The 26,097-nt window shown below is 42.0% G+C and overlaps 1 protein-coding gene across 2 annotated transcripts in view; it reads right to left on the bottom strand.

The window, feature by feature from the left end:
• The window catches only part of LOC139342222 (palmitoyltransferase ZDHHC14-like), a 46,664-nt gene that overhangs the window by 5,268 nt on the left and 15,299 nt on the right, over window positions 1-26,097 (bottom strand). For both annotated transcript variants that reach the window (XM_070979212.1, XM_070979213.1), the window contains exons 4-9: window positions 12,046-12,198; window positions 7,497-7,634; window positions 6,520-6,568; window positions 4,629-4,731; window positions 3,695-3,804; window positions 1,664-1,769 (exon numbers count right to left, since the gene is read on the bottom strand). In XM_070979212.1, coding sequence (XP_070835313.1) covers window positions 1,664-1,769; window positions 3,695-3,804; window positions 4,629-4,731; window positions 6,520-6,568; window positions 7,497-7,634; window positions 12,046-12,198 — 659 coding nt within the window. The remainder of the gene's footprint in view (window positions 1-1,663; window positions 1,770-3,694; window positions 3,805-4,628; window positions 4,732-6,519; window positions 6,569-7,496; window positions 7,635-12,045; window positions 12,199-26,097) is intronic.

Raw genomic sequence — 26,097 nt, 5'->3', positions numbered from 1 at the left:
CAGCCAAATCGAACAACAGAAGACTTGTTGCGTCTATTCAGGCACCAGAGGCAAACTGGCCAGTGAGGTCAGTCCAGTGTCCTCGTCACAAACAGCTATTCTCTCTCAGACTGCAGGAGACACTTTAACATTAGATATCTGTTTAACGACTGCTGTGTACTTCCAGTTTGTGAGATTGTGAGTTTGCACTAAATGTTCCAGTTCATTACAGATCATCTCTTTTCTGATTCCTCCTCATTATTTTTCTTGTAGAACTTGGATTACCAGCATGACGAGGAAACCCATGATCTCAAACAGTATTCTGACAGGGAGCGACTGAAACCAGAGTTAAATCCTTCTGCTCAAGCGGCGATACCACCTCACACAAAGGACCCTTCCTTGCTGCTGTTGACCTAATTTACAGGCAACATGGAGCGACACATGCAAAATTGAAAACATCACTGTCTCGCTCTACGCGATCTAGAGGAATTGTAACTGGATTTGCTTTCTCACGTCTGAAACAGAGAGAGGAAAAGGTGCAGTGACTCTGCAGAATGTTGTGTCAGAGAATTAAGTGAAGATTTGAGTTTGACCTCATCTAGCCTTTACTCTCTCTGCTTAGGCCACATTTTATCTAGGCCAGGCCATAAAACCAATAGCCAATGTTTACCAGCACAATCAGAGACAAAATCATATCAGCCACGACATCTGCAGTATCACTTCTGAGATGGGGTGAAGTTCATCCGCAGCAGTTTCAGAGAGCTGATTTTCTGTTTCTGGCAAATGAACAAAAGACAACAGCTGGAAGTTTCTCTTCTTCAGACAGGCTGCTGTGAAAGATGCTTTGTCTCTGCGCGTCATGCTGACCACGGCCTGGTCCTGCAGGAGTGACAGTATGGTCCGAGCGAGACTGAAGCCAAAGAAATGAGGACCACAGGATTTAGACGACTATCAAAACGTCTCTTAAGGTTATAATCCTTGGGAGATTCATAAAATCAAACCTCCTTTCTAACAGTATTTATGATCTGCATCTGAGGCGTGTGTGATATCAGCCTCACTGTTTACTGTTCACATTAAAAGCATTCGACTGGTGAAACACGATGTGGCTTTTATTGTTAAGCAGTCGCAAGAAACAAATGATTACTCACTGAGGTGACGGAACTGACCTTTGTCATGTCCAAAACCTTTTGTCAGCAGGTCTGTTTTAAACATTGCTGCAGTGAGCTGTTACATGAAAAACCTCCAACTCCTCCACAAGGGAACCAACTTCCATTACTGTGTCCATTTGTTAATGGCATGAGGGGAAAAGGCCAATTACTGACAGACTTCTTTATTAAAACAACATGTTTGTTTGGCTGTAGTGTAAGCACATGCATCCTTTGCCCTTCTGTTGTATTTCTGACAAAGCAGCTGCTTAAGGAGCGTTTCCTCTAGTGTTAAACAGCACTTTCTGTTACCACCAGGGACCACAGGTGCCGCCAAATCAACCAGTGCTGAAAACTTGGGGCTAAACATACCTCGAAAACCCATTAATCTCGCTTTGCAGTACACCCCTCAGATGACTTGCTGACTCGAAACAGACTCAACAGCACTATGAACATCCACAGCACTTGTGACAACTCTGCATTTTTACATCTATGAAGTTAACAACCTGACAGTGGTGTTATGGAGGTCTGTGTCTTACCATATGGCTCTGCTGTGACTGGGTGGCGCCATACATGGTGATGCCATTGGTTGGTGGCGCAAGCTGCGGTGTGTCTGATTGGATAAAGCCCCGTCTGTCAATGAGACTAGTCAGAGAGAAACAAAGAGTGGAGAAAGTTGTTGTCTGTGTGCATTCATTCACAAATATTACACAGCAAATGACATTCCCCACTAACAGATTCAATCCTGAGAGCAGTGTAATGACACTGAAAGCCTTAAAGCACAGTTGTTATTAAACAGCCACTCTCTGACTGACTGCAAACATTGTGCTAATACTGTATCCAGAGGCAGGTTGAGTCAATGATAGGTGGGGAGGATTAGCAGAGTGCTAGTGACCTTGTGTGTCGGTGGTACCACAGTTTAAAGAGACAATAGTGCTGGAATATTGTGTCAAAGTCTCAACATTTGAGTCTTTACATTTAAATCTTCCACACACATTCACACAACCACATAAAATCACAACTGGGTAATAAATCAGTGAGGTCCTGCAGTGGAGCGCTGGAGTGAATCATTGTTTCTGTCCCGTCGTTAATGCTGCAGAACTCTGACACAGCTGGTTAGACGACAACCTGCTTAACTCTTGCAGTGTGTGCGCACATTTGTGTGGTCGTGGGCCAGATCTACGTGATAACGGCTATTTATCAGCCAGATAAAGGTTGATCTGAGCAGTCTCTACCACACACACGCAAGCACAGCCAGTTGAGGTGTTAAGAAGTGTGAGCAGGGTAATCATTTAACAGAGTGTGTGGACAGTGTGTTCCCATTGGACTGAGCTGGATTCAGGTGGAAATGCTTTGCTCGAATCACAGAGACAAACTAGGGGAACCTACAGCAGCGGCTTGTGTTGCTGGTAATGAATACCGGAACGTCTGCAAATGCAGTTAGGAGGAATTGAGCATAAAAACATGTCGGCTGATGCATTAGAAAATGTGAGTCAAGGCCTCAGTAGGGAACGCAATGCAAGAGGTTTTTGTCTGCGTATGTGAGAGGCTGCGTTGCTTGCATAGTCTGAGGCTGAGGAGAGGCATTCCTTTCTTACTGGTGGACCCAGCTGTGCAATGCCACAAACACACATGTGCACACACACACACGACCAGATGGCAGCCACCTGTGCACTGAGGACTCTTCTTAGTCACCCACAGGTATCATTATTAGTGACTTAAGACTTGTGAGGGCCAGAGTACATTGCAGCCAGATACACAGACAGAATGTTGCTAAACGCCTCCATCATTGCTCTTAAACTGTGTGTGAGTGTTTTCAGTTCGCACGCGCTAAACTGTTTCTCTAACTTTCTCGTTTGTACTTCACGGTTAAATGGGTGCAAAACAAAAGGCAAAATTAAAGGCTGCAAGTTCCAAAGGCTAAGAGATGTTTGTGATGTCTTGACAGCGTCACTGAGAGTGCTGTATCTTTAAAGTGGGTACTGGTGGCCAGTAAAGATAAGGGCCGATAGTAGGTATCTCTGTGCAGTGTGTAAGCATGAACACATTTCGAACCACGATGAAGGAATAGCAGCTTCACTGAGATGAGTAATGAGAATTGTTGGTACAAAATGCCGAAGTGGAAGGAGCAGGGAGGGCATGTGCTGACATTTACAGTCACATGGACATGAGGACGTAGCTGTGACAGTTGGCCTGTGTTTTTGTTAAATCACATGAACAGGAGAAGTGTGAAATCTAATATATCTAGCCAACTTTGATCTTGGATTTGGTTAAAATAAGCTTGAAATCCTTTCCACTCTTGCAGTATCTTATTAGCTATGTATAGAGAAAAGGCTGCAGGCAGGCTCATTTCAAAGCAGCTCCTCACATCAAAAAGACTCTTGACTAACAGCTCTATTTTAGCCTTTGGACACAACGGAAAATTACACTGAGGAAAGGAAACAGGTGTTGTGACACTTTACAGTAAGGTGAAAAAATGGGTTTTGTCAGAGCAGGGCGTACTGTATGTCATCATCTGAGCACCTGGGAATCGATAAATCACCTCATAAAAACACATCCACACGTCATACCTCGGTGGCAGGGGTCCACACAGGGCTGCGCAGCAGTTGGTGAATATATTGCCATGGCTGTAGGGGTTATAGTTGTCCTTCCCTCTTTTAGAAGACCAGGACCCTTTTATCTGGAGGAGACCACACAACATCAGTCAAATTCAGGGGGACAGATAAATATCTGAAGTCTCAGTGGACTCAGAGACTCAGAGATAATGCTTGTGTATTGTGTCTGGTCAAGGGCCAGAACATGTTTGTGGCCAATACAGGGATCAACCCCACGACCTTGGCCTTATTAGCATCTAACCAACTGAGCTAACCAACCGCACTGACACAGTATTCTCTGCAGTCTGACTGAGGTGAAAGAGAGAACATCAAAATGCTTCGGTTTCCCTTTAGTGTCCATCTATTGTGGAATGATTATCAATGGCAGCATTATGATGGAAACAATGATGCACAAACAAGAAGCTGAGTCTCTGAGTTAAAAGCCTTGTACATGTGAAACCACAAAAAAGATTAAATATATGTTAGATTGTTTTAATTTTTTGCGGTTAATATGCAGGGAAAATAAAATATTTCGCTAATTTTCCTGACTCCCAAAAAATGTTAATTGTTTTATTGCTACTATTAATTAATTAATAGTTTGTATTACACAATATCTGTAAAACAAACAAAAAAACAAACAAACACTAAATTGTGGTTCAAAAGTCATGTAGCCAGCCAGCAATTATACTAAACTGTCATGAGAAACACATATTTCAGTGATTACCTAAAAACAAAATCCACAAATACAGTGTGTGCAACAGATAAAGAAAGCTTGCGTGACTCATAGCAATGCTTCATTAGGGTGTGTCATGATTTTGTAGTGTATATTTTAAGGGACAGCACATGCAGCAAACTGATGTACGCTGCACGCATACTGATGTACCTCTATTTCGTGTGTGCTCATACTCACATCTTCATTGGTGGTCTGGTTGGAGCTGATTAGGTAGGTATGGAAGCCTGAGAGGCCCACTATGGACCAGACGGAGAAGAAACACACCACCACCTCCAACACAGTGACACAATAAAGTCAAGGAATAAATATCTGCCACAGCCCTTTTTTTTAAAATCCATTCTTACATGCAGTGAAGCAGACAATACTGACAAAGACACACAGAGCCAGCATGGACAGAAAATAGCACACGTTCTTACAGCTAGCATATTGACCTACAGCCTCAGGGCTGTCCTCCTCTTGCCAATAGTTCCTAGTTACCAGTTCATTTGGCCGGGACTGCAGAGCACTGCTCATTTCTCTGCTCCAAATAAAGCAGAAACACACAAAAGCTGTCTGAGATGAATCCTGCCTTTATGAAAATAAACTACAGTGACCCTTAATTACATCTTAGGATACAAAAAATATCTTTTTCATAAAACAGGGCCTACAAACACTTCTAGTGCACTTTTCAGTACAGAAATGTCCCCATGGGCATACTGAAAAAATTAATTACTTCGGTAGGTCAGTGTAATATTCCATACTGAAAGACCATGAGTCAGTCTGTTAAACTGTACTGTAAAAATCAACTAAATGCCCTCACTCTCCCCTTTTCTCTCTTTTAATGTCCTCTCTTTTTTCTCTCCCTCCAGTCTCTTCTTCCTTAGCAAGGACAAAACATGTCATCATTCACCGAGTACAAAGGACTGCTACGATACCATCGACTGCAATTCCCCTTTATTAAAGTCCTGTAGGACACAGGCTGTTATCAGCTTGGCTTGGCACACATTTCTCTGCCAGAGAAAACAGTTATCTCACTCAGCCGTATAGAGAAGGGCAGGGAGAGAGAGGGAGACAGACAGTGTCATAGCCCTGGACTCTTAACTTGATTTGTGGATCAGAAGTAGCATTGGATATTGCATATTATCAGATCCTAGTTCAGATTCTTATATCATTTAAACTGGCAATAGACAAGTTTTTTGCTTTAACTTATCATTATGAAGTAAGTGTTGTTGTGTTGTGCACAATGCAATGGCGATCGAATAATCACTTTTGGCATTTAGATTGGTTCCTTACAAGCTTTCACTAAACAGTTCTATCTGCCACTGGGTACGATGTCCCAGGAAAATGAAGGCTTGATTTATGGCACAAAGGATGGGCGTCAACCATTGGTAGTAGATCGCTAGGGGACAAAAGCTGAAGAGTTAGCTGTTTCCACTTAAAGTAAGTGAAGAAACTGGTTGGTTAAAAGGTAAATTTCACTCTCTCCTCAGAAATAAAGCCTGGATTTACAGCTAAAAGCAAAGGTCAAACAGTGTGAAACCAAACTTTCCTGCAATGTCAAAGTGAAACGTTTGACTTGCCTGGATTTACCCAAGTCAATAAGCTGACTTACAGGGCATTTGTAACAGCTGTAGCTTAAGACGCCTCGCACACACTTGGCATCTGTCACACAGACACACTCATATCAAATCTCACTCACACAACATCTCTGTAGAGAGACTGCGGGCAAGTCAGAGCCAGATGACATCAAAGGCCGACTGAATCAATCGACAGAGACAGAGTGAGGAGCAGCCTTGCGTGCTGTGTTATTTGGATGGAACAGGACTAATCAGACGCACACCAGTTATGCAAGTACTGTAACTGGCAGCAGCAATGGATGGAAACGCTTTGAGAAGGCGTGTCATGCGAATGAATTCTGACCTGCAGAATGACCTGCATGGGCCCTCGCTGGGCGAGTAAGTCCATGTCAAGTTGTGATACAATTTAATACAGAGAAAGCTGGGTGATTAAAAAACATGGACAGACAGACAGCAGAAAAACACTTAACAGACATACTGAACAAAAGAGTTATATTTCAGTGAAAGGATATCTGGCAGGACTATCTTTAAGCGCGTTGAGGAAGCCACTTCGATGGGAGCCTGTGAACAGAGAAAGACAAAGAAGAGTCTCCATTGGACCATGATACAATCATCATAAACAACAGCCATTGAATGTGGGAGCTTGTATCAGATACTGGGTGCTACACAGTCTGGAGCCATTATTTGCTGCAGAAGTGTCAACAAGATGAACTAAGCTAGGCAGAGTGTGCCCACTTAAGTGGCAACTCAACCTCCAAGTGTGATGAGCAGGACGGAGGCAGAAGAAAGACCCAAAATAAAGTGTTGGCCAGCTAAATGTAGCCGTCAGAGGCATCTCTGTGGCACTAATCAGCCAGACCGATGATTAACTTTGGCTTTTAAATGAAACAGTGCAAATTTCAACAAGTGGGTTCAGAGTGCACAGACATGCTCAGAATAAATGAAATAGTGTGATTAAAGCACTGGAGGATGCAACTACCTTTGATCTGAAGCACTGTCACGACTGTACCGTGTGTCTAATGTTAGCTTACAGCAGGAAGAGATTATTAAGTCACTGTGATGTTCTCTAACTTGGTCAGAGCCCCACTGGGATAAAAAAACCCTCCAAATTCAAACTGCTATGATGCTATTTGGCCAAATCTGACAGCATTTAGACTCAACACAGCATGGTTACAATCAAAGAAACAAGAACAAGCTCAAAAGACCATAATCAGCACGACAATTTTCAAGCAGTTAATCTTGGCCAATATTTTTTTCCCAGTGCAACATTGATCCACTGTCATTTATGCACACACTCACACACACACCAACGGGGAGCCCAACAGTCCACTGCCTGCTCCCAGCTGGAAAGATGGTAACAAGCCAGAATACTGCAGCTTTTCACAACGCCCACTTACACCCTGCTAGCTCGAAACACGCTGAGAACACAGCCAGGAGGAGTGTGTGTGTCTCAACCATGCCTGTGCGTCCCCTCCTGTCGGCTACTTACGTAAAATGATGTGTGTGATGACGAAGGCGAAAATGAAGATGGTGAGGAAGGAGAGCGAGAGGATGAACATGTAGAAGAAACGGTAGTTCCTCCTTCCCACGCAGTTCCCCACCCAGGGACAGTGGTGGTCAAAACGCTCTGCGTGGACAGAGAGAGACAGAAGTGAGAAAAGTTTGTTCTGGATGCACGCCAACAAGTCTTTCCTTTCATCCCACCACACTGCTGCCACAGGGATGCTTCTATGGTCTGAAGCCTTTGTCATGCGCATGTGCTTTTATAAAAAATGCCACCAGAAACTGGGTTATGTACACATGGCTTAGAAATCAGGCTTTCCCAGAAGATGTCTAGGTTTTCTCGATACACAATTATTGAAACCAGGCTTTTTTTTTTTTTAAAGAAAAGAACAACAGTGGGTCACACTGAACTACGCATAAGTTCCAGCATAGCCTAGATTTAAAGATAATTTCTACACAATAGTAAATAGACTAAGGTCAACAGAGCATTACATTATGTAACAGGGCTGGCAAAGCTGGTAACTTGACAAAATTTGACATTAGACACTAATGTACACCAATTCGCACATACCTTTTTGTTATTGTTTGGTGATTTACATGAGCTTATTTTAGCCCCTTTGCTGTGGTGTAGCAAAGTGCTGAAAGACAATTGGACCCGGGAGATAACACAGTAATAAAATGTCATCTGATTGGTCTGACAAAGTGAAAATATTTTGATTAGTTTGGACTTAAAGCCAGAGTAGTTAAGATGAATCTTGCCTCTCTGTGGTGCAACCACACATAGACAAAGCAGTAGTATCAAACGAACTAGCTTTAACATTTCATTTAGTGGGGTCTTTGCTCCCAGATTTGAGGAAGAACTTACATATAGCTCAGCCGCAGCTGCATGTGAGCACACACTACAAGACTGGAGCTGTGGGAAATTATGGGAAAGGGGAAGTGTCCCTCTGGGTCTTGGCATAATAACATAAATTTTTCACATAGTGCAAACTGGCTATTTATATAAACAAGCTAATAAAAGTTACAGGCTGGCCAGCATGACTGTGTATGGCTGGAAAAACTCACCTTACACTCACTCACTCATTGTGTGTCTGTGCAAGGTTGAGAGGGTGAAAGAAGCACTTCGCTGGGGCAACAGACAGAGCACCTCTAGTAAGACCTCAATTTAAGAGTATTTGAAGACACTTGAGGAATTGTAAATGAAGACAAAGGAGAAGTAGTAACGTCAAAGTGTTCCTTTTTTTTCCTATATTCTAGCACTGACAGCCACCTTGGTAAAGTGTGCGTCAAGGTGTTATTGTGTTGCAGAGGAGCCGCTTTTACCTGAACAGCCGTCTGGTTCAACTGAATACAATGTCTGGAATTCAGAAACACTTGCTGCAATGTATTCAAAACACAAAGTATGCATCTGAATGCAGTCTGAAGTGCTGTTCATTTTATTGTGAACTGAAAATCAGTCAGCGGTTGTAATCAAAGAAACTGTGCTCAAGCACACTTATCTGCGGACGGCTTATTGTTGGTGTGCTTATTTAATCAGTCCGAACTCCACAGTCCTATCTCTGAATGTGGGCTACTAGCTGTGCACAGAGGTAGCTATTTAACTAATTAATCAGAGCCACTATTTGTTTAGTGAGGTGAAATGACCTGCTTTTGTCTTCATTAATCAATGCCTGGTTGAAGTGTGTCTGGGCAGCCTCTAGTCAGACATGATGAAAGGGGACAGCAACTACTAGTCCAATCTGATTATTACAAGCTGCCACAATAGTCCTTAATATCAAGTGAACAACAATGCAAGGAGAGGAGAAGTGAGACTTTTGATGTTGTTTTGTCTGTCTACGCTCATTTTCTCAACAGTGAGCCGGGAGTCCCGCTGTTAGTCAAGAAATATAAAGAATCAAATCACTCTGAGCAGGAAACATGTCTGCTGTTTCAACGTTTCAGATTAGACTTTAACCTCATGACCAGGAGGAGCTCTTGGAAACAAAAAATGAAGCCAAAATTGAATCTGACACTCATAATGATCTAATGTAGATTACTTATGTGCCAATATTCTTTTCATGTATTTCATTGTTTGCTTATGTAACAACATTTTTTGAGTTAAAGCGTCATCTGATGTCCTTTCAAGCACATCAGACAGCAGCCAACACTCTGGAGTCAATCACAAAATCAATCACAAAATCCCAAAGCTCTGCCCACACATACGCAAGCACCAATACTTGAACACTACCTGGAATTAAGCACAAACACTGAGACCATCTGTAGTCTATATACAGTGAGGACATAAAAGAGCAGGACAGGAGGCGAAGGGAAGCAGTCTACGTGTGAATCATAACTGCGCTCTTAGAGGCCACTTCTATCACTCCCAGGGGAATATCCCTCCTAAAAAGAAAGTGACTTGACCATATTCCTATCCTCCACGTCCACTGGGGAGGCCTATCCATTCTGGCTGCTAACTTATTTAAGAGCTTGTTAGCCCCCTGGCGTTTACTACACCAGAGGAAGAGAAAGGGAGACAGAGAAATCGAAAGACAGGGGAAGCACTCGCACCACTTTTTCCACTGTCAATCTGATCCCGTTTCCAGTTCACAAGCAAGTACCAGTCCAGTTTGTTACTAATACTGACCAACACTTACAAATCTGAGGACAAGGACGTCGGGGCGCTGTGTAAAGTGCTAATAGTGCCAAAGGAACTGTGTTTACTGACAGTTTTACAAAGAGCTCCTGAGCCCATGCAGTAACGTCCTTTATACAGTCATGTGTTCACAAAGTGGTGAACCTCGCTCCATCCTTGCTCCTGAATGACTGAGCCTTTCCGGGATGCCCCTTTCATACCCAGTAATGATACTGTCACCTCTCACCAATGAACCTGTTTACCTGTGGAATGATCCAAACAGGTGTTTTTGGAGCATTCCACAACTTTCCCAGACTTTAGTTGCTCCTGTCCCAACTTGTTTGAAATGTGTTGCTGTTGATGAGATAAAACATTACATATATTGTCTTTGTGTGTTTTCAACTGAGTATGAACGGATTAGCAATAATCACATTCTGCTTTATTTATTCTCCCAACTGTTTTGGAATTGGGGCTGTATTGAATAAACATGTGAGGACTATTAAACAAACATAAATACAGTCAGATTTTCCTCCTAGTCTTTTCTCCTGCATATGATCTCATTCCCTGTACCATTATTCATACAGTTTATCTCTGAATCTTCATAATGAAACTTGGACTGATGGACTCCAGATTTTTGGGGGGGAACGTGGAGCCGTGTTGGGTGGAGATCTGGACCTCTGAGAGCAGGAGGGAAAAGTAGCTCTTATGAAAGAGACACCAGTTACAACTGACATTCATCACTGGAGTTTATCGCTCCCACCCACCTGCAGTATGGACAGTCCAACTATGGCTCTGTTTCTCATTCCTCATGTCCCTCCCTTCTGTGACTCACAACTATGATCTTAACATAGTTTTTAAGCCCCAAGAATTTGGATGTATACGATCACACCATTCTGTGTCCGTATTTAGTCTAGAAAAACCTTCAAAGCATCTCCTGTCGCTGTCCTGCTTTACATGTCACTCATGTACTGTATGCTGTTTTTTGAGGCAGCTCATCTATAATACTGTACGGCAATAAAATTTGCCTTGCCAGTTTAATTTCAGAACTTAACACCTAAAATACGCACAAAACCCACTTTTGTGTAACGCCATACTCGCTGGCTTGTGAAAATGAATGCCCTCCCATCTTTTTGTTCAGCTGCCAGTCTGTCTTCCTTCCTGCTGGCGTGCATCTGCCGCATCTGATTACCAACGCCTCATCTTTTTGCATGTGTTTACTACTTCCTCATCTTTTGTCTCAAAGGGTTTCAGTCAGGCCCACTTCTGACAAGGAAACTGACATTCAAGGAAGGAATCGTCTCTGATGAGCGAGCAGCACAAAAAGCCTGATGAGACAGACGCAGACACACAGGTCTGTGTCTGTCTTTTAGTAATTGCTAAGCTGTGCTCTTCGCTTTGTCTCCAGATACGGAGCATGTGGTTGTGAAGAGCAGCAAAACTCAACCATTATAGTGCCTTTTCTTTGTATTGTTCTCATTGTAGCTATTCCCTCCTCCCCCTCTGTGTGGATGCCAACCCCTCGAAGCATGTGTGCCGTATTTTCCCTGTAGATCGTAAACTACACATTTAACTTGGCTTGTTTTCACACTACAGATGCAGTCTTTGTCTGACTTATCCGAATTGTGTGAGCTAACATGTGTTTGTGTATATTATGTGCTCTTCTATGAAATGAGATAAACCTACAGACTGAAGTGAGGCAGCCGTTTACCCATTTATCAGATCTATATTGACCTTTTATGAGACTACATATAAACAGACAAAGAAGTGGTTCAAGCTAAACAAACCACAAACTGAAAGATAGTTTGGTGATGGTCTTTACTAATGTTTCACAGTGAATTTTATAAAAAAAAAAAAAAAAAAAATTAGGCAGCAAATATCAGCCAAGCACACAAACTCACATCCTGGGAACTTCAGTTCCACTCACCCACACAGTTGTCACAGAGGCTGCAGTGGGAGGCACGTGGCGGTCTGAAGATCTTGCAGGTGAAGCAATACTTCAGTTTGACTGTCTGGCCGTTGATGACCACCTCCTTGGTCCTGGGAGGAGGCCTGTAGCCGGTACTGCCATTAGCCACATCTTGGGGAAAATCAAAGAGAGAAAAACAAAAAGAGACACATAAGAATGACAGAGAAAAAGCTGTTAAAACCATAGTAATGCACAGAGCAGCACCATCGTGTGTGGTATGTGTTATGAATATTCCAGTGGCACAAAAACTACTACCCGCTTATTTGGCAAGCCTCTGAATAGGAGGCACAGACAGTGTGAAATGCAAAAAAGGTAGGAGGATAGGCTACATTATGAAAATCTCACTGGTGATTATCTGAAACAGAAGGAAAGTAAAGACAAATGCTGGTATAAGTTCTATACTAAATGACAGTATTTTACACCGATGGTCTAGGCTACGATCTCTTTATTTTACAGCCAACGCATTTTTAAAAAAAACTTTTCATAAGTGTAGCACTACTCCCATTTTATAACACCCTCCACTTTACATACTGGATGGATAATGAGGCGCAAACAGCAGAGAGCAGCACACGACATGAGGCTGTTTAACATACATCCTGGGTGATCCAATCACAAGCGGACCGCTGTAAGCACAGGTGTGAAGGCACCAAAGACGCACTGAGATCGCTCAGATTGCTCAGACCACATTCTGAGGGGGTCTGGGACACATGCAGCCACATTCTTTGAGCAGTGTGTACAAAAATGTGTCCTGGGCATGTTGAAGGACTGTCTTCTCAACTCATGACCTCTAAGCACATACGACACACAGTCCGATTTCTATTTGGTTCACTGTAATGCACTTTAATTGCCTGGACTCTCTTGCCTGTCGAGATAAGCAGCCGATTTCTGTGAACACTTAACTGATTACAACACTGAAGTAGTAACTGCAATACCCCCAGACACCCTCTAAAAAAATTGCACAATTGAGAGTTGAGAGAAAGGCGAAACTTAATAAACTTGGCGAAACAGCTACAGTGAGTTTTAAATAATTCATGCCTTCTGTTCAATTCTGCATTACATGCAAAACAAGGCGTTGTTTCTTTCCTTGGAAAAAACATTGTGTCCGTGTGTCGCAGCTGCACCGGCCCGTCGGCTAATCTGGGTCTAAAGTGTATATTACCTGCCAACATTTAGCAGCTGCTTGAACACAGTTTCAAATGATTTCATCATTTACTCTCAACCTATGAAAGAGGGCAACACTGCACTGACCGTAAATGTGTCAAATTTTACAGTGCACTTAATAGTGACCAATACAGGCTACTACTTCGTTGCCAGTGGAGAAAGTCCCCAGGTTCCCTTAAAAAGAATTTATATTTTTAAGCATTTAGTGCAATTTAGCGAGCTGGAAACTTCTGTGAAACACCATCTTTGACTTAATTATTTGGGCCGTCTTGTAACCTCGACAAATGTTATACAGGAAGTTATTTCTTTCTCTGTGTAAACAAAGTGTCAGTTTTTCCCAGCCTGGTGACTATTATTGCTGAGCTGACGCTTAAAAACATCAACACATTTGGTCTTTGCAAACAGAAAGATGTGAATACTTATTTGCATATCAGGCAGGGTGTTGAGATCCAATCAGAAGTGGTCACTGACGTACTTAGAGGTTTGATTGGACGCATGTTACTGCAAACAGCCTCTATGAAGGCTACAGGTTATTAATAGATGAAAAATTTGGAGTTGCAAGGCAGTCTCACTAGAATAAATATCATGCTGCCTTCAAAACCTAAAAATATGATTGAGGATTTCTTCAGCGCAATGAAACGGTGTTTGTAAAATCAGCCACTTAAGACACAGTAAAAAAGGTGTAAATAACAAATTTCTTTATTTATAAGATGAGTCATGAGTATCCAGTAGATGTTGCTGTTTAGGTGCCGTGTGTTCAGGTTGTCTACTTAATTTGTCTCGAGAAGGATGAATCTCAACATGGCGAAACCTTCACTGATCTGCATTTATCTTCAGCTCTGAAAAAGGTACATGTCATGATATCAGTAGCTTAAAAGGTTTGAACATGGACAACCCACACAGCTCATTATATCTAATTAGCCTGACAATTTTAGCTCTTTTCATGAGCTGCACAGATTCTGCTGAGGTGAGTCAACCAGAACCAATCTTTAGTTAACTAAAACTGTAATGTAGTTCAAGCAACACCAACAACAGTCTGGAATTCAATACGCACTTAACTCCATGATCCTCAGACTATTATACAAAGAAGAAAATGATGGCATACTGCTCTGAATGGCTTTACGTGGAGAAAGACAGCAGTGATGACAGGCTAAATGGTATGGACGAGAGCAATGATAGTGATTTTCAAGCCATAAAAGGTAAAGTCTGAATCCCATTATCGCTCAGCTTGCTTTGAGCACTCTCACGTACCCCGAGAGTACGAGATATCGTGTGTAGGAAGATCATTTTGGGATCATTTATACAAAAGCCCGTAGCATTGCTAACAGAGTAAGGGGATTGTATAGGGACTGAGAGGCTTGTGTGGGTGTTTGACATTTCTAAAGGAGAGCAGAGGAAACCAGTGAGTTCTGTACTATTGAATTCATCTCCATTGTGGTCGATGCCAAAAGAGCGTTCTCCTCTCTCCTCCACACTCCCTCTATTCCTCTGTCCTCTCAACAGACTCTACTGGGGGAGACAACAAATCAAGGGAGTATGTGAACAATTCGGAACACAATTCAGTTCCCGCAGGAGGAGTCCCATTGTTTAGGTATTCATAGTGCAGTAAAATTTACAGTAATATTACAGCCTGTCATATGAAATAAAGAGCTATGACAACTAAACTGATTCCTTCTGAAGCTTTAGAGGAAAGCGCTTGGAAAGTGTTCTGAGATCTCTACAGTAATGGTGGCAGACAGGAAAAGACAGATGCAGTGATGACGTGTGTATGTCATCAGAAGAAACTGGAGAAAAACTGTTCATGGCAAAGACAACTACAGGAAGTGTTAAAAAACGGTGGCTTAATTGCCACCGAATACTGAAATCAAATGCTTCCAGTCTGAGCAAAAATAAAATCATTTCAGTCCATCAAAAAGGAGCTGTACACACACTTATCTGGTTTTATCTGTTATTAAGATGAGGCTTAGTTTCTATTCATTTTGTGTGACTACCAGAGCAACAGGGGCAAGAATCTTGGAATAATGCGTGAAAGTTTCCAAGTGGGAGTAAGGGGTGTTTTTCATTTTCCCCGTTCTGCTGCCATATTGCAACACAGGACATCAGCAGTTCAAGTGAAGGCAGATATCCCGTACATTTCTAAAATATAAGAGACTAAAAGACCAGAAGTACTTGTGTTCCGGCCAAACTACTACTAAAAAGAAGAAGAAGAAAAAAAAAAAATCGCTCAAGAATTGCAGAAAATGGATAACATGAAGGGAAACACTGAAGCAATACTTGTAACATAATAAATCCAACACACTCAACATGTTCTAATGCAGGGTTTGTGTTAATTTCTTCACCATCACCACAAAAGATATCAATAGTGCAATATATAACAATTAAACTATGCTTGTAATATCATTATTCCCAGTTGAGCAAAAACATTACAAGAGCATGCTAAAATGGACACAGACACAAACTCTGGCCTTAAACATTACTGCAAAATTGAATGGACACATTTCAGTTTTAGGGCTATTACTGTGCTGCTGTACATTGTGCAGACTTTGCTGCTGTTGAGACAAGCTCCTCCAAATGGACGAGGGTCTAAGTGGTTTGATACTACGCAATTTATGCTGTGGACTGGACGAAGGTCGTTTCACACTAATATTCCAGGTGTTTTGTGCTCACAGACATCAAAACAAAAGCAGACATAATGAATGTAGCAGCCTTTCTTCTTCATTTACAAATTAAATGTAATGTGCCTCCTCTACAGTCTCTATCTGTTTCAAGAATAGAAATTCAGTGGCTCATAAGTTGCAAAAATAACTGCTGCTTATTTTCTGTGTTGAGCTCAGCTTTAAATATCTGACTAAATACCAGTACTTCCACTAACTGTCCTTTAAATCAACGGTGGGCACACCGCAAGTACACTTCGACTAGCCCATCAACATTCACTACACTTGTTCAGACGCCTGCGGTAAAGTAGCGGGTGAGTGGGAGTGTCAAAGTTGCATTTCTGCTGAACGAAGCCATTTGTGCACTGCCATCCCAGCAGCAAATGCTTAGCCTTACATCAGTGTCTAGTGGGAAATCCCTCCGAGAGATAGGCCAGGCCTAAGAGCTTTAAGGTAGAAAATAAGGTCAGGTAGACTGGGAAGTGATGTAACAGAACACATACGTGCACACACACACACACACACACACACACACACACACACACACACACACACACACACACACACACACACACACACACACACACACACACACACACACACACACACACACACACACACACACACACACACACACACACACACACACACACACACACACAAAGCTAAATGAGGGCTCAATGTCAGCCAAACTGTGCTAGGCGTTGCCTGGTGTGGCATAAAGGGAAACTAATTGCTATCCTGCTGTGTGTGTGGAGGAGAGAAAACTGGAGCTTTTACCTTCACAGAGGGAAAAGTGTATTAGAATACAATGATGATGGCGAACATACAGACGTACTGCCCTCAACCTGCCTGTAAAGATGTAGGACTAAAACCAGAGAGGCTGTTTCAGGGTCTGGCACACAACAGATAACTAGATTAAAACACATTTCAAGCACACTATGACATCAATCATAAAATGAAACATATAATCTTAAACCCATTTCAAATAGCATGGAGGATTTCCTCAATTAAAAAAATGAAAAAGAGTGACTAGCTCTTTCTCAACACAAAAGGAGTGGCTCAGTTCTGTAAATTTGACAGCGCACAGATGTAAAAATAGCAGCATAGAGCACATGAGGCTGGTGGTAAAGTGTGGGTTTCAGAAGCCATTTAAATGGAAAATATGTGTCACATCATGTCACTTAAAAAGCCACGGTGGAAAGTTGAAGGTGAGTGTCTTTTGTGCTGTGGTGAATATTTTGATGGTACATGAGTGAAGCCTCATACTGCAGTTTAAAGCACTGTGTGGCAGGACTTCACTCGTGTGGAATATTTTTGCTTTTCAAATTCAGATGCATGACTCAAAAATATTTAATAATAATTCAGAATTGTCAACATGGTGGAAAAAAAGTTTTGTAAATTGGGAGCATGCACAATTCAAGGCAAATGCTCTTAAAAACAAGGAAAAGCAAGAACAAGCCAAACTGATTCTTATCATTTTTACATAATTTTAATGCTTTTTTTTCTCCACAGATAAAGGGCCACAACATGTTAAGGTGTTCTAATTTAGGAAACTGAGTGGCATTGTTTTCTTGACTAAAGTATGGATCAGGTGCTGCTGCCAATCCAGCTCACATGCAATTGTATGTAAGCCAAGAATGGAAACCTTTACGTCACTCCAGTTTATACTGATGTCACTCCATTAAAAAAATAAAAATAAAAAATTAATAAGTAACAATTAGCTGATTGGCAAAATCAAGGCTAATCACAGGTCTACCAAGCAAATGATTATGATGAAATTATGATCAAAGTGCTTTTAAACCACAGATTGAGAGCAGCAGAGAGCAGCAGCCATAAGAACTACTGACTTATAAAGACAGCTGTCGTAAGTGATCAGTCCGAAGTAAGTAACCAGTAACATCGACCTGCCAGTGGTAGTTGGTATTATGCATGCTGCATCCTGCTGTGGTTGGGAGTCGGGTAAGAGAAAGGGTGATTATGAAATGTGCAGGAGTGGTTGGAGGTTAATAAAAGCATAGGACAATGCTGTCTGCTACTGCTCTATTTACATGGACGCTGCAGAGTAAATCAAGTCTGATCTAAATGTACGCATCATGCTGTGGTTCGAGCAGGTTCACCCCGGTTATTGACTTCATCAAGTGAAAATAACATTACTACATTTGAGGAAGTTCTTCTGGTGTTGAGTAACTTTAAACTAGTTCAGCATCAGTGAATTTAGCTTAGCTGGAAATTCAGTGCAATTTCCTGTCTGACCTCGTTCTGAAGCGAGCCAACACCTGTTGCACAGCTAAAACAGCAGAGCGAATCTTCTTCATGTTAAAGCTGTTCTAAAACTACCTGTGGAGCAGGATGGCATGAAAACAATGAAGGCCATCCTCTTTAGGTCAAGAGGTCAGAGCTGAACTTATACTGCGGGGGATTTTCTAAAATGCAAAGCTTGTTGGATGCCATGTTAATAGGTGTGTCAGTGCTTCTTCAGAGGAATAAGGGACTTTTGGTTGGCTGCAGTGCCAACCTGTTTTGAATTTGGCTTGCTGCTGAACATAATTTTGATGTGGCCACAAGACAAAACAGCAGCATTAGTATGGGCTGACCACATGTACAAAACACTGATCTGTTTCCAATTTTCTTCTGGTCTGATGTGCTGCTTCACTCTTCCTGTCGAGGAGCCTCACAGTATTTAAACATCGAAACTTCTTGAAAAACATTCAGACTTGTTTATCTGATTTTGAGACTGTTTCTGTTAAGTCAAATTTATAGCATGTCATATTAGGTCCAACTTGGTGTGAAATATTTGAGCAGGGAGTAAACAATCAATTGCAAAGCCAGTCCTGATAGAAATCTGAAATGATGATAAAACTTGACACGTTTCATTTGCAGATATGCCCCGGAGTTTACTGTGTGCTCCCCTTGTGAAAAAGTGAGTGCATGTGACCCTCTGAAATGGAAAAGGCTCAACATCTCTGCACTGTACTCAATCTAGAACAAAGCAATCTTGGGCTAAATATCTTGTGCTTCGACTTTGTCACTCTGGGCCGAACTGACTCAGGCCTTGGCCAAGACCATGAGGGATCAGTTAAACAGCCTGGATACAGAGATGTGATTATCTGTCTGAGTGAATTATGACAATGGCACGGCCAGGTGCTGCTGCTTCACCCTGGACTTCTGGCCAGTTAACAAAGCCCGATGAGATCCACAGGGACAGAAGGAGGGAGGGCAAACAAAGAGACAGATGACGAGTAGAACATTATTACTAAAGGCAGGATTGGTCATGTGGTAATGCCTTTATGATTACCTAATCTGATCCATGTATGACAGCATGCACTGCTAGCTTTCCTTCCTATATATATTATGTAATAGAAGTGCATTACGATGAAAGATGTGTGTGAGAAAGACAGAGAAGGCATAATGGGTGGAACAAGAGAGAGCAAACGATCACCATATTGGGTCAATCCAGTCTGATTACTCACTTGCTTCTATTGTCTGTTTGTTCGTTGTCTTTTCTCTTGTGTGCTGCCATAAAACAGCTCTACAGTGACAGCTCTATTCCTGTACGTTCCTATTTGTCTATTCCTGTCCCCTGAAGCTCGATCACCCACTGACTCTCGTTTCTTCATCTGTCTTTTTCATGTCCATGTCACTGTAAGCCAAGGGACTCGCCAACAATGAAGGAAGACTGAGAGGAATGAATAGGAAACAAATGCATTTTGCCAAAGGCATTTAAAAGAGTGTAAAATGACTCTTCACAGCACACATGATCAAAATGATATAAAAGCTTCTCCTACAATGTGCAATTGAAGTTGCAGGGTGCACGGATAAACCTGTGACTATGTTACACAACAACGGCCTCGATGTTTGGGGTTTTGCTGGCAGACGCTCAATAAGAAAGCTTTTCTTCAGTAAGGACTCAAAGATTTGGTTTTCTACCCATGAAAACACACAACGCCTGACACTTCGTCTGAATGCGTTGATCATTCTGCTTGTTTTTTTATTGATTCATCCATTCACACTGCTTCTCATCCTCTCCCATGCTCCCATTGTCAGTCGTGGTAAGAGAGGATAGGCTCACGTCTATGTACAAGCAATCCACAAATGCAGAAGTTGAGCTGTCAAGTGGCTCAGTAATAGAGCCTCTTTCCGCTGGCTGCACCCCTATTATTTATTCTTCAGCCAATAACAATGAAGTCAAACATGAATGTGACCTGGGGTGGCTGGCTCCACTGAAAAAGCAGAGGAGGGAGGAAGCAAGTCGCAGTAGTGGTGTAAGTACCAGCATGAATTATGATTGGACTGTCTTTCAAAATGAGGCATTAATTCATTCTTTAGTGCAACAGGATGAACACATTATGTCAAACAGACATACAGGCTACTGTCCTGGCAAGGGCAAAGGGAAGCTTTAGTCTGAGTAAAACAGACTGTTCCTCTGATGTACCCGGTCTCTGCCAGGGTATCTCTGGACCTCATCTTAGAGTAAGCTGTGCATTCCACCTGATTTATTTCACTTTTTTAATTTCTACAGTTGGAGGCAAACAGGAGGTCACAATCAATACAGCCTTGTGAAAAGCACCACCTACGATGATTCATTTAAATCGATGCCAGCTTTTTGATGTTGAGTAGCATTTAACAGTGCAGTGGTCAGCATTTAAAGGACAAAAACTGCCAAGATGGAAAGAAGAAGCCACCTCGAACGTGGTGTGATATTCAGTACATGGATCATAATCGAAACAAGCTTATCTATTTATGGTGGAGTCTCACATTTGCCTCCAGCCAAAGTCAACGCTACAGGCAGACCTACAAGGTGTTCAAATCCATAAGCATGTTTGCATTGCTGCAGGGAGACGAAGCTGTATCTAATGTGATTAAGCTAGCTCTCATCTTAGAGGATGGCTCTCTCTGATGATGGGCTGTGTGTGTGAGTTTGGCATCTGAATTAAATTTCTGGCAAGGGCACTGACAAGAGCAGCCCCAACAAACCATTTCAACACAAATAATGAACACAAGCAGTAAGTGATTAAATCAGGGTTCAAGTTAGAGACGAGGGCGTTGGTGATAAAGAATATTTTAAGAAATGTTCAATGACTTTGTTCCTAAAAATAAAATGAATACAATTTGCTCACTAAAAGACAAACTAGTCTTCTGTGATGAGCAAACCCTGGTTAATATGGTTGGTTTGAAACTTTAAACATTTAGCTGAGTCACTCATTCACTTTCAGAATCACAGTCTATTTCTTGCAGCAGTGAAACAGCCCACAACTATAATCTGAAAAGTACATATGATTAGATTACTTCGCTGGTTCTGCAAAACTCTGCCCCCTACCAAGAATGCAGTTCTTCTCCTCTGTTTGATTTGCCACTGTCAGCATTTTATAATAACAATCTCAGACTTGCATTATGATTTTTAAAGCCAACACTGACACAGAGTATCATCACATCACCCAGTCAAGTGTCTGACTGCATCAGCAACAGGGTGTTCGCTCTGGTCTTCTTAGTAAGGCTCAAGCTTCATGCAAACAGCACACTTCTGTATTTTTCAGTGTGTTTTGACATTAAACACTTTGGCAGAGTGTAAAGAGTCACGATACAAGAGCAATGGTGGTGGGCTGCCAACCACAACGCAACAGTCAAAAACAAAGAAAACGGTGGCCTGCACTCCTGACGACAAGGCAAAATCTACTTCGTTAATCAAACACTTTAAGCATAAGGTCTTTATCCGAGCACAATGCCTGCACACACTTCTATTACAATATGCCTACTTGGGAAACATACATAAAGATCCATATTCAAACAAAAAGAAAAAAAGGATGTATTTCAGAGCACATCCGTATTGAATGTTCCTGCAGTCATGCAAGGCCTAAATGTCATTGCATCCTCTACTGATGTGCGCATCTTTCCTGCAGCAGCACAAGCTCTAAGCTCTCCAAAAGCTATTTCCTCTGCTGGCCCTGAGTCTGCCTGGCAGCTTTGGAAAAACAGTGTGGCTGCCCTGACATTCACCAGCTAGCTTTGACCATATTAGGTGGAAGGAAGGAAGCAGGCAGCTCTGACCATCTCTCACTCTGATTAATGCTTCAGAGAGTCTCTTGGATTTGGCATGTGGTGGCTGAACTGATGCCAGCCTGTCTAGTCCTGACATATTGGGCAGGCAGGCAGACATGCATAGACATCAAACACGGCACACTGAAGAGAAATCTTGTCTCCATTTCAAGCGGGGATGAAACAACAAGCTGTGCTACCTGTCATGACCCCCCAGATTCCCCCCTTTATAGGTGTACACAGCGTTCCTGCTGCATTGGGAGTGCAGGGGGGAGAGTTTCATATGTTTCTCATATATATTCTTACATGTGCAAACATGTCACATTTGATTTTGTCTTAGGTAGGATGTCTTCAGCCCACACACTCTAACATCCTAGTAGAGGATAAAGCATTTGGCAGAGAGCAGAGATATCTGCTCACGATGATGACAGCAGAGGCCTGGCTATCAGCTTTCTCTCCTAAAGAACACGGAGCATGAGAGACCTTGATGTTTCGTATTGTACAGACATTAGATCCTCTGCTGTTTCATCAACAGATCAATAGGAGCGGTGTCAAACTTGAGCCTTGTAGCACTTTGACTTCAAAACATCATCATCTATTTATGAGGTTGCTGGTGTATTGCAAAACATCTTGGGCCTCTAGTTTCTGCAGTAATCAGGGATTTTTTTGTTTTAATTAAGAAAACTATAGACATAAAATGTACATGCACAAGCGGATGCAAAATAATAAGTAAGTTGTCATTAGTAACACCCCAAAAAAAGGTCATACCTTCTAATCGGTGTGGAGTGAGCATGTGCTGTAAATCAAACCCAAAAATGCAGCAAAAGAGCACATGGCAAAAAAAAAAAGCCTGAAGTAGAGCCATTACACTATGGCAGCGCTGATATGCGAAACAGTTAGCCATGCTCGCTACGACTGTCAGCTGCTTTCTTATCATCGGCGTGCACAGTTACATAAGAACATATCTATAAAAAAGAAGCTTTGAATAAAAATGGACTGAGAGGTGTCTCAGTCAGATGAGGAAGAAAATGCTAGAAATGAGTCCTGCTGTAGGTAGGAGAGGAGGAGGCAAGGAAGAGGGATGAAGAGCACTTTTAAGAGCAAGTATGTACAAACACACACACACACACACACACACACACACACACACACACACACACACACACACACACACACACACACACACACACACACACACACACACACACACACACACTGTTAACGTGGGCAGTGAAAGCAGATATTCTGAAACTATTTTGCAACTCCAAAATGCATTTTAACCACTGAATCAAGACAAATGGGCAATTGATTAAAAAAAGAGGGGGGAAGAGAGACGTGCTTAAGTGTTTCTTTTCATCGAGAGGCTGGTTGGCGATGGGGCTTAGGATGGGGTTGGATGATCGGGCTAAGAGCTAACAGATGTGCTCCTAATGTCTTGCATGTCAAGCTGCCACGCCATGGCAAGGAGCAAACAAACAGCTCTGCACTGCACAGGTCCGGACAGAGGAACCAGAGAAAGAAGGAGCAGGATTAAATGTGTTTGAACAGAAAGACAGAGGCGAAAGTAGAGAACGCTTCACCACGAAGACCGACAGACGCTGACAGAAAGCAAGAGAAAACAGGAAGAAAGAGCAGCAATAAGCAGATCTATGAATAAAATGTATTTGAACAAAGCGCCTCTACCTTTTTACTGGCTGTGGGAAAAGGCAGTGACCTTTACCTCTCAGTAGCTTAAATCTAACATTCCTAGCTGAAGGATATAACCCACCTGAAGAATTTATGTCTGTGCATTTGTGTGTGTGTGTGTGTGTGTGTGTGTGTGTGTGTGTGTGTGTGTGTGTGTGTGTGTGTGTGTGTGTGTGTGTGTGTGTAAAATGCTCATGCTATTACAAGCCAGGTTCTTTCAAACAGAAGATAATGGGACCCATAATGGCACCAACACTAAAGCAGTCTATTAGTTTACTGGCAGCCATGGGACTGAATGTGGATGTTTCAGGGGAAGACTACAGAGACTGAAGGGCACCACAATTACAAGCTATTCTACAATTAAAACAAGCTTAACCAAATTCATCGCAACGTCCATCTTAAAAGGAGAAGAAGAAAGTAGAAATGCTGCGGCCATGGAATTAGAGTGAGCAGCCGGTCAAAGTGGACCAATGGAGTCGCAATCCCAAACATGATGTATGACTGCAAGGGCCAGGGCTGATTGTTTTATTGTTAAACTCAATTTTTCACTTCCAAATGGTTTAAATACTTCCATCATACTTGTTCAGCAATGAATGTATGTGTTAGGGATACCCTGGGCGCGACTCTTAAACTGTGTTGAGTCCCTGAAAACCCACGTCAGCAATAAGCTGGTGATAAAAATGTTAGGATAAATGATAGGAAGGACTACAAAACTACAGAAATACTGAAAAAAAAAACTGTTCAATCATTTCACCACCTGTGCACACAGATTCATCTACAAGCAACCAACAGTGATGTCTCTGTGAACAAGAAATTACAGTTTAGAAAAAGCCAACTGTTTTACTACGCTCAGAAACACGCAGCACAAAAGACAGTCGGGATGAAATGATAGTGGGGGGGTGGTATTTGGGTCAACATTGTTCATATTTTCAGCCTTTAATTTGTTTATCCTCTGAAAAAAAAAAACAAAACATGGCGCTTTTGCACAGTGCTGTTTCGGCCCACTGCTCCAAGCTCTCTGTACTTTACTTTCCCTCCAAAAGCTTTTAAGTCTCCTAATGAGATTAATTAAGCCAGTCCAGAGTTTGTTTAATGAGGCCCCAGTGGCCTGAAGCATGGAGAGGACCATCGCTGGGAAATGGGAGCTTCACATGCCAAATAAAAAGAAGCAAACTTTACAGGCAGTTTCAAAAAGAAGGTTTAAAAAGTTAAACCCTTTGAGTAAGGTGGTGATAATCCATTTAGCCACAGGACAGCAGGACAAATTCAGCGGTGAGTAACTAAACTGACATCAGTGTAAAATCCAGTCTTACGTGTCTCGATTGTCGCCCTGCCTCCTCTGACAGAGGCCTCACATAGCTGACCACACTCTGACCAAACTTTAACATTTTGGCAGCTTAACCTACTCAAACACAAACACTATACACTGCCTTCATGTGGCCTTCCTAGCGAACACTACTACACAACACTCCAATAGCTCCAACTTAAAACAAAAAACATCAAAATGATTTTATGAATACTTCAGATCTTGTGATTAACTGCAATGTTGAATACAACATGTCAATTACCCATGAAATATCAAATATAGCCAATTTTTATGGCTTTTTGGCAACTTTTCATTCTCAATTTTTGGCTTGCCAAGAATTGCATTGGTAAAAAAAAAATAAAAATAAAAATAAAAATCCACAACATCTGAACAGGGGCTGCATCTACATATTGTGCTTCTTGCATTAATGCATTTCATTAAAAATGAATTCTTGATTTCTCTATGCCTGATGTAATGACTTGTAAACAGTGAGGCAAGCGCACATCTCATGAACAGACTGAATCCACATCACAAACTGCAGTCTCGACTGCTCCTGACTCATGGCGAATAATCGTTAGCGCTGTGATGCCGGTAATTCAGTTACACCATATCAAGTGGTTCCTAATGCACAAACAGTTCTAAGTTTCACATCGAAAATTAAATTCAGAAGTTACCCAGCTGAATTTCATGAGTCAGGTAATACATCAGACGGGGGTCCTCAAAGAAGATGGGAGTGAAATAAACAGATCAAAGGCCATTTGGTCAGAGCAGCACCAATACTTCACCTCAGCCTAAATGCAGAGTGCCTTTAAAGTCAGAGGAGGCTTGATCCTGATTTCTCTCTCAACACAGACAAACTCCAGACGCATCAGCCAGATAATCTGCTGCTTTGTATGGGAGATTGTAAAGGCAGACACTAGCTTCCCTGGATCAGCACCAAATACAAATACAGCCTCTAAGACAGAGGTAAACATCAGCCTGGAGATACAAAATACAATAACAGAAAACAGCTGGCAAAAGGCTAAACAATGGTCAGAGAATATATCCGGAGAAACAGTGACAGGAAAAGACAGAAGAAGCATAAACATGCAGAAGCAGAGAAACAAAACCTCAGTGATTGGTTTTCATGCCCACTTCTTTCCATATCTAAAAATATTTTAATTAAAG

The sequence above is a fragment of the Chaetodon trifascialis genome, chromosome 14 (assembly GCF_039877785.1).
Source record: "Chaetodon trifascialis isolate fChaTrf1 chromosome 14, fChaTrf1.hap1, whole genome shotgun sequence".
NCBI classification, from domain to species: Eukaryota; Metazoa; Chordata; class Actinopteri; order Chaetodontiformes; family Chaetodontidae; genus Chaetodon; species Chaetodon trifascialis.
Note: the sequence above shows the minus strand (reverse complement) of the source record. Positions and strands in the feature narration are given on the sequence as shown.